This window comes from Centropristis striata, chromosome 5 (assembly GCF_030273125.1).
Source record: "Centropristis striata isolate RG_2023a ecotype Rhode Island chromosome 5, C.striata_1.0, whole genome shotgun sequence".
In the NCBI taxonomy this organism is placed as follows: Eukaryota; Metazoa; Chordata; class Actinopteri; order Perciformes; family Serranidae; genus Centropristis; species Centropristis striata.
In genome coordinates, this window is record NC_081521.1 from 17,973,944 (window position 1) to 17,983,445 (window position 9,502).

The 9,502-nt window shown below is 39.3% G+C and overlaps 3 protein-coding genes across 3 annotated transcripts; 1 reads left to right on the forward strand and 2 right to left on the reverse strand.

Annotated features, from left to right (window-relative positions):
* Positions 1–881: 881 nt before the first annotated feature.
* Positions 882–3,736, forward strand: LOC131971250 (uncharacterized). The gene is made up of 5 exons (XM_059332578.1): positions 882–974; positions 1,308–1,410; positions 1,726–2,467; positions 2,664–2,848; positions 3,600–3,736. The coding sequence occupies exons 2-5, from the start codon at positions 1,311–1,313 to the stop codon at positions 3,734–3,736; spliced, it is 1,164 nt and encodes a 387-aa protein (XP_059188561.1). The 5' UTR covers positions 882–974; positions 1,308–1,310.
* On the reverse strand, positions 3,302–6,213 carry LOC131971513 (G2/M phase-specific E3 ubiquitin-protein ligase-like). The gene is made up of 7 exons (XM_059333022.1): positions 6,197–6,213; positions 6,017–6,100; positions 5,618–5,934; positions 5,248–5,432; positions 4,739–4,911; positions 4,222–4,436; positions 3,302–4,112 (listed from the first exon to the last, which is right to left on the reverse strand). The coding sequence occupies exons 1-7, from the start codon at positions 6,211–6,213 to the stop codon at positions 3,877–3,879; spliced, it is 1,227 nt and encodes a 408-aa protein (XP_059189005.1). The 3' UTR covers positions 3,302–3,876.
* A 278-nt stretch (positions 6,214–6,491) lies between these two features.
* LOC131971067 (uncharacterized) lies at positions 6,492–8,791 on the reverse strand. The gene is made up of 7 exons (XM_059332355.1): positions 8,763–8,791; positions 8,441–8,591; positions 8,117–8,238; positions 7,673–7,982; positions 7,456–7,535; positions 6,839–6,894; positions 6,492–6,740 (listed from the first exon to the last, which is right to left on the reverse strand). The coding sequence occupies exons 2-7, from the start codon at positions 8,589–8,591 to the stop codon at positions 6,698–6,700; spliced, it is 762 nt and encodes a 253-aa protein (XP_059188338.1). The 5' UTR covers positions 8,763–8,791; the 3' UTR covers positions 6,492–6,697.
* Positions 8,792–9,502: the final 711 nt, after the last annotated feature.

The window sequence follows — 9,502 nt, forward strand, 5'->3', positions numbered from 1 at the left end:
AAGAAGCCATTTCTGCGCTTCCTTTGGAGGAAAGCTTGAAATATGACAGTGTTAAAGCCGCCATTCTCCGCGCATACGAGTTGGTTCCCGAAGCCTACAGGCAGAAATTTAGGAACAGGAAAAAAGCGCCGAGCCAGACATTTAGTGAGTTTGCCAGGGACAAGGGAACCTTGTTTGATAAGTGGCTTGTGTCGAGCAAAGTAAATGATTTTGAATCTCTGAGAGAATTGATGTTGCTAGAAGAGTTCAAAAATTGTATGTCAGATCGTATTGTTGTGCATTTGAATGAGCAAAAAGCAAATTCGCTCTCTGCTGCTGCTGTCTTGGCAGATGAATATGTTCTCACACACAAATCTGCCTTTCTTTCTGAGAAACCTCGCGGCTCCCCGGTTAGTACCGGCAATATGTCCAAGCCTCTGAGCCAAAATAAAGAAGAGCGCGAGTGTTTTTATTGTCATAAAGCTGGACATGTTATCGCTGACTGCTTTACTCTAAAAAGAAAAGAGCAAATGGGTAAAAATGTGCTGCAGCAAAAAGGTGTCGGCTTGATAAATTCTAAAGTTAATGCTTTAGAACCCGAGTTTATTGATGACAAGCCTACGGTGGCCGACAAGGCTCAAACGGACGGCAACGGCCCAATACGTCTCAGTTTGAGAAAACAGCTTCAAGTACAGAAACGATGCAAAATCACAAACTCAAACACAAGTCTAAACGAGGTACAAAACGAGGAACGTGGTCCAAATTAAAAAACGTGCTGCAAAAAACAAAGACAAATGCATCATCATCATCAAACGCGCTGCAAATGGAGAAACGATCTGCAAACCGAGAAACGATCTGCAAATGTCATCATGAATCATGCTCCAAACCTGCAGGGGGCGCCCTCAGCCTAACAGCTCAATAGAGAGACACACGGGATGGAGAGAGAAAGAACAGCTGACTGAATCACAACAGTGTATGAAGATACAGCGGGAACGGTAATGTGACTTTTACTTGATTTTATATATATGTATATATGTGTTTATATATGTTTGCATGTAGATTAGCCTGCTTGAAATAAAACACCCGTTTTAATAATACATTAAAAAGCCCTCTTATCACAGTCTCCCATACCATACAACGCTGCACATTACGTGTTACAGTATGCTTGTTAATGACAGCAGTTAACTTGTAAGCAGTCATAGATTATCTCCATTGTGTGTCAAGAGGTAGTGAAGAGTATTAATACTCACCTCAATAACGTTAGTTAGGCTATCACGTTTCTCATTTTTAGTTTTCTAGATTATACTGATCTATCTTCTTTTTTCCAGGCTATGTTTTGCCCTTGCTGTGGACAAGATCTGGGAACAATTTACATGTTCTGTGGCTCATGTGGCTCTAATGTGCAATTTTTGGCAGAATATGCAGACAACAGTAAGTGGACTCATATCCAGTTTGTTAATAACATTGATGTAGTTCACACCACGGTTCACACCACGTCTTTATGTAAAATGTATTATATTTGACTTTTAATGGCCTGTGTTGTGTAATAAAGTTACAGTGCAAGCTAACCAAATCTTGAGCTGTGTGTCATTGAGGTGCAGATAGTGAGTTTCACTGCCATATGGGTAGAAAATTAGCGTTTATGCAGGTTCTGATGTTAAAGGACCTCCACCGTCCATCAGAGGCAAAGTGTTATATTTCTAATAAAATTAAATCTCTGCCTTTATCCCACTTTATGTTTGGCAGGATCAGCATCAGATATCCCCACAAACGAGGATCTAATACAAGGATATTTTAATCACGGCTACAGCAATGCAGAAATTTTGGATTTTTTGGCTTCAAAACACAATGTTCATATGAGCCTTTGCTGCCTGAAGAGGAAGCTGAAAAGTATGTCTTTATCCAGGCAAAAAGACTACTCTCCTCTTGCCACCGTTCGTGCTGCCATACAGGAAGAGTTAAAGGGTCCAGGTCAACTCTATGGCTACCGTTCAATGTGGCAGACACTGCGCCTGAAGTACTCTCTGACTGTTAAGAGGGATGATGTTATGACCCTGATGAGAGAAACTGATCCACAAGGAATTCAACTTCGTGCAAGCAGAAAATTTGTAAAAAGAGTTTACAGTTCTGATGGACCAAACCATGTCTGGCATGTGGACGGATATGATAAGTTAAAGCCGTACGGTTTCGGAATAAGTGGCTGCATAGATGGATACTCTCGAAGAGTACTGTGGTTGAAATGTGGAGCAAGCAACAATGACCCAGTGGTCATTGCCCAGAATTATCTGAACTGTCTGTCAGAATGTGGAATCATTCCAATGCGACTTCGCACTGATTGTGGTACTGAAAATGGCAGAATGGTGGCAATTCATTGTACCTTAAGATCATCTCATACTGACGACTATGCTGGGGCTGCCAGTCATTTGTATGGCTCTTCAACGGCAAACCAAAGAATTGAAAGCTGGTGGTCATATTTTCGCAAACAGAGGTGTCTATATGTATTTTTTTCTTAGTGTTTTACAAGCTAGAAACACATAACACATAAAACGGACTTTAAAACATGTTTATTGCTTTTTGATGAACAACAAATTATATTTATCATTAAATTATAACATTTTAGATTGAATCACAATTCAAAAATATTACATGAAATGCATCACCCTAATTCCAGTTTGTGTCTTCAGGTCACAATTTTGGATGGACCTTTTGAATGATATGAGAGAGAGAAATCTCTTCAATGGTAGTCATGAGCACACATGCCTCCTGCGATTTGTGTTCATGGATGTGCTACAAAATGACCTTGATGAATGCAGAGAAAAGTGGAACACTCATACAATCAGACCTGTTAAACTGTCTCGCTGTCCATCTGGTAAACCAGAGGTCATGTACAACCTACCTCACAGGTTAGTTTTCAGTGTTTAAAGTCCGTGTAAAGTCAAAATAAATTTGTGTTTTGAGTTGAGGCAGACTGAAGAAGAAAGTGATATTAACCACCCAGCCAAATTTGAATGATCAAAAATAACGACAAGTTTATGAAATTAGGTGTCAAAATCAGGTAAAATTGAGCAGTATTCTCAGCTTCAGGACTGTCGGGGCGTGACCACTGAATGCGCCGAAGCCACGCCCACTCGACACGTGACGTCATGTGATCTCGTTTTAGAAAAAAAAACAAGCACAATATGGATGCTACAGCTAGCAGTATTATATTGGTATTGTTCAACCCTATATGTTTAATGATTATGAGCAGTTGGACTACCATTAAGGTGCTGGAGGCTTCTATACCATTGCGCGAGTGGGCGGGCTTATGCATATATTATGTTAATTACAGTGACAAACTGTTTGAACCTCTAACTCCACATTGCAGTAATACATCATTCAAAGTCTTTTCTCATGTTTTCAGCAACTATTTTCCAACATATTTATTGTGTTTTGAAAGAAAACATGTAATTGCCTTTACACGGACTTTAACTTTTTATCTTCCCTGAAATAACAGTATAAAACATAACAGCATTATCAAAAGATGTGAAAAACTCTTGCACTTACATAATACACGAAAGGTTAAGGCTCCTTAGTCCAAGCAACATGTGACACTAAAACTAGGAATATATTTTCACTCACAGGTTTGGTGGAACTGACTGCGGGTTTCCAGTTTCACTGGACGAACTGCGGCCATTTGAGAGTGAGGCAACACACAGTCCATGTGGGGATCATCATCTCCAGTCACACCTTGAGGATCTCCATAGGCAAAGTGGTGTAATGCAGCCAACGACCTGGGAGACCTGTGTGGAACTTTATATGACATTGAAGAACATGGCTGACTTGTAACAGAACTGAAAATACAGGAAATAACTGTTGAACTAATGGTCAACCTAACAGTTTGTTGTACAAAAAAAAAAATTAGTACAGTCCAAAACCAGGAGAGTTTTCTATTCCGAAGTCCATGTCCTTTGCAAACTCTTCATAAGTCATTGACAGTGGAATTTCCATTGTGTTTGCACAGGTTCTGCTGCATGGGTAGCGAGAATTCCTTTGAAACACCAGCTTTGGTCTCGGGTTAATCCCAGATGGGGGCAGAGAACTGAGTCCTGTGGCGAACATCAGGATGTCTGCAAGGGAAAGTCCTGTTTTTCTATCTGGAAAAAAAACAAAACGTTATAAAGTTAAAATGTGTTTTATTAAACCTGTCATTTATAAAAGATGAGAGAAATGGAAACAATTGTATGACATGCTATTGTAATAAACCTTCTGTATCGAGGAGATAGTCTCTCCAGAATGCTAGTACTCTGGTTTCCTCTTGGCGTCTTGTACTGCCTTGTTCACTGAGTTGAACCTCGAAAAGGTTATCCAGTGTTGTGGATGTCAGCTGTTCCACACTTGAGCACATAAATGCCTTGAATGTGGATGCATGCTGCTCCAAAGCATGACTCACATTAAGTGTTGAAAGCCCATCCTTGAACCTACAAAATATTCAGAGAGGAAAAAAACACTCTAAAATGCCTAGAACAATAGCAGTATCAGAGAAGACTGGTAACATTAAAGGGGTATTTCAACAGTTTGGTAAATTGGCCGAATGCTATAATCCCTATCGTCATATGAGTAGGATCATTACCTTCTATTATCAGTGCCTGTTATGGCAAGAGGTCAATTTGCCAAAATGTTGAACTATCACTTTAAGCACACTAATTACTTGATACTTGATACAATTAACTTCATGTAAAGTCTTAAAAATGAATGAATATGTGAAAATAAAGCACATCACCTTTGTATTGAAAAATGGTTGCGGTAAATGAAGTACCACTGCATGAAGTCCTTAATGATTATCTTCTTGTCCACCACAACATCTGGGTACTGAAGACAACCAGCAGTCTGCAACAGACTTGAATGTTTGTCGATCACTGCATGCAGTTCATCCAGTGTTGCTGCACTGGATATCTGGGAGACAATTACCACACATTTAAGTGAAATGCCACAAATTTCCCATACTGAAAGATAAATATGGAAAGAAATCAAACTATTCGCCATGCCATAAAATAGGAAGGAGGTGCTTAATTTAGCTAATGTTCTGAGATGGTGCAAACTGGATTTTACTACAAGTATTTACTATTCATATTTTAAGAAAAGATGGAACAGATACCTGAGAACAGATATTTGGTTTAAAAAAATGGGCCCAATTAGTCAAATTTTTGTTTCGGGGGTTGAGATAGACTATATATAGTTGAGAAAGTTGTTGTGTGACACTTTGTGAGCTTTGTTGATTTGACAACACACCTCAAGCAAGGAAGCTCTCATGGTATCATCTGTGATGTCCTCAATCCTTGCTTCAACATCAACGGTTGATTTTCCCGTGAGGTTGTCGTAGAGCAATTCTGACAAAAATCGAGGGCCTGGACCACCGTGGACTATTGATGTAGCGATCATCCTCCCAACATGAAAATATTCATCATCTCTGGCAGCTGTTGATATTTTACCATCCATTAGTGCCACTATTAAAATCAGTTTCAAATCCACATGAAAATGCATAACAGTCACTGAATCCAGGTGCAGAGCTAACCAGATGTTGAATTTCCAGAATGAATTCAAAAATTATTTTCAGAAATACAATGTACTTAATTTAAGTCTGAAACAATAAAATGTTTACCTGCACAGTCAAATGTGAGAAATTTCCTATCGTCTGGACCATCAAAGACTCTCCTTGATCTAAGGCTGTCCATCAGCAGGGTGAGGAACTCCCGTTTAGGACCACCAGTGTCCACTGCATCTTCTGCTCGCCCCTCATCATCAGTGAATTTAACCAAAATTTCATGTGATGGGTCATAAGATTGTCGCTTAAAGCCTCTGAGTGCTCCATCCCATATATTTGCCCGGTTGATGTTGAACCTGCTGTATGATGTATTGGTAATCTTGGAGGCCAGTTCTGAAACAATGTTTTCAGCACTCAAGCTCAAACCCTGTGGACTGTGAGAGAGTATCAGTGTACATGATTTCCAATAATGGAGCCAAAAATAACAATGAGGTACTAACTAGTAAAACATCATACCTTTCCACTGCAGGGTAGTCTGTGTGGTCATCTGCATCAGACTCACTGTCAACAACTATAGGTGCATACACGCTGGTGTACTTGCTGCAAGAAAATAATTCATAGACTCACCTATAAAATGCACAGTTGACTGTTTTTGTTTGTTTGCTTGTTTTACAAAGAATGACATGCCAATGATACCTTGATATAAGGTACATTCTTACACTACCCAGAAATTAAAAAAATGTGTTTGTTGGAGTTCTCGGGCTATTTTGACTTTGGGGGTGAGTTGGTAGCTGTTTTAAAATGTAGAAAGACTGGTCTTTAGTAAGCTTTTTGTAATGTTGCAATCTAGCAATAAAAATGAATATTAATGAACAGTTGGATATTCCAAGAAAGAAAGTATGAAAAAAAAAAAGGGATTGCAGGAAATAGGCTAAATGTTAGCATAACATCTTCCATTTTTTAACTATTTATTATTTTCTTCATTGGACACATATTTACACACACTAACTGTCCACCAGCTTACCTGTAACAGGTATTCAGATTCTGTTCCTGGGCAGTTGGTTGCTGTCCATCCTAATTAAAAATATTATTTTTTTTAAGTTAATCAGTTAATTACTCAGAATTGTTACCTGCTTAGAACTAATGCACATCATAAATCAATCAATCAATACTATTGGGTATAATCTTTTTTTTTTTTTAACTTACTTGATGAGATTCTGGTTGTTGGCATTTGGAGGGTCTAGGAATAACAAATAATGCATGAATTTCCCTGCTCCACTACTGATTACTTGTTTTGTTTATGAAGCATAAACATCACTTGACAAAGGCAATTTTTACCCCTGCAAAACTTTCTCCATTCTTGGTGTGCTCACACTATCTGGAATGTCCCAGACCTGCATACAAAACACAATATAAACACACATATAACAAGTTATATTAAATGCAATTTTCTAACTTAAAGGGTTAGTTCAACATTATGGCAAATTAGGTACATTACCTTCAGAGTAGGTACATCACCTTCAATTATCAGTGCCTGTTGTTTTGAGCGAACAGAATGGAGGTGCACAGTATGAGTCTGTCTGTCCTTCAAATGATCAAATACATAAACCAACAACCCCAAAATGCTCTCCTGGACAAGTTGTTACCTGTACACTCACCTAAAGCGCAAAGTGCAATAGTGCAACTTATTTGCTTCACGTGTCATAATGTTACATTATGCATTATTATTTCACAGTATGGTGAATATAAATGTCACTACTTGTCCACAAGAGCATTTTGGAGTATTTGGATTGCTTATTTGATGAGACGGACTCATAGTATCCACTCCATTCTGTTCTCCAAATGGCTCACGTCGAGCCCCCAGGATCTCAAAACTGATAGGTAAAGATAATGTACCTAGCAATAGGCCAGTTTGCCAAAATGTTGAGCTGTCGCTTTAACATGTGTGCACTTACCATAGTGTCAGAGAGATCACTTTCCACAGATGGCACGTTCACATGGACGACACTGTCATCTTCACTAGAAGACTGTCCACCTTTGAAAAAATGCATTTAAACAAAAATTACAATAATGTTTTAAAGAAACTGGCAGAATGTATCTTGCACAGATAAGATATAAGTGGAAAGACTCTGAAAATCAAACCATGAATGAAATACAAAATGGAACACTTACAACTGGTTTCAAAATCCTCTGCAGTGCAAATGTATAGTGTTATCTTCTGGTAGGCCTTCCCTAATGCCTCCTTGTACTTCTGGACAGTGAAAGGGTCATCTGTTCCTGGGATGTTTATCACTTGTCTGCCATCAGGGTACAACAAAACATGGACAACATCCTGCATGTCCTGGTTAAAATCTATTTGTTTTTTAACAGCAGAAGCCAATAGCTGCTCTGATGTCCAGTGAGGCTGAATGTCAAGAGGGAGTGACTTCCCTCTTACAGGTTTTAGGGAGTCACCTGTCAGCCTCATAACTCCAACATAAATCTGCAAAATAACAAATAACATAGTAAATAAAATGTAAATTGATACAACATGACAGATCGATATGAGGTCTGCACTGACAGCTAAATCTCAACAAACTATGCAACATCCTATGTAATGTTAAAAACTGTTCATACCTTCACTGGTTTCTGTTTCTTTTCACTCTGAGAGGCCTGACGTTTCTTTGAAAAGAAAGACTTTCTCTCCCTTTCTTTAACTGCCCTAAACTTCAAAAATGTCTCTATGCTTGAGTTTCCCTCTGGAAAAAAGAAAAATTCAGTACTCTTATTGAGTTTACATTTATTTATGTTCATATAAAATTACTCTCTGCAGGACATTTTAGTACACCTTAAATGCCAGTTACTGAACCAGGATAGTGATAGAGAGAAGTGATTTGACAGTGAGTGACACAATCTGAACATTTCAAGCATTTTATGTTACAAAATCATGAATCTGTTTACCTGCACTGGTGCTAGGTTGTGCAACATCAACTTGTGCATGAGTGGCAGGCGTGTCTTCTTTGACATGCTTTAAAAAAGTTATGTTTTTGCCACATGCACAGCAAAAGGCAGGGGAAGCTGTAAGCACAGATCCACAGAATGGACAGTACATCTGCAAAAGGAAAAAAAAAAAAAGACAGGGTTTAGGTATGGGAGACTGTGATAAGAGGGCTTTTTAATGTATTATTAAAACGGGTGTTTTATTTCAAGCAGGCTAATCTACATGCAAACATATATAAACACATATATACATATATATAAAATCAAGTAAAAGTCACATTACCGTTCCCGCTGTATCTTCATACACTGTTGTGATTCAGTCAGCTGTTCTTTCTCTCTCCATCCCGTGTGTCTCTCTATTGAGCTGTTAGGCTGAGGGCGCCCCCTGCAGGTTTGGAGCATGATTCATGATGACATTTGCAGATCGTTTCTCGGTTTGCAGATCGTTTCTCCATTTGCAGCGCGTTTGATGATGATGATGCATTTGTCTTTGTTTTTTGCAGCACGTTTTTTAATTTGGACCACGTTCCTCGTTTTGTACCTCGTTTAAACTTGTGTTTGAGTTTGTGATTTTGCATCGTTTCTGTACTTGAAGCTGTTTTCTCAAACTGAGACGTATTGGGCCGTTGCCTCCGTTTGAGCCTTGTCGGCCACCGTACAAGCCGGATGCTTGTTTTGAGCCCTTTATTTTGAAAGGGAATGTGTCGCTACCAGGTGAGCCTGCAGATCAGCGCCCGGTGCGCATCCTGCGAGACACCGCCTGCTCGCAATCGGTAATTCTCGCCAGTGTGTTGCCTTTTTCTGACAAATCAGCCTGCGGTTATGGTGCGGTGTTGCATGGCATCGAGTTGGGTTATGTTCCGCGTCCTATGCATTACGTGCATGTCGAAACTGAACTTGTAACTGGTGTGTTTCCCGTAGCTGTTTGCCCTGCCCTTCCAATTAAAGGTGTTGCATTTTTACTGGGAAACGACATCGCTGGGGGCAAAGTGACTCCCACTTTAGAGGTGCTGGAAGTGCCGC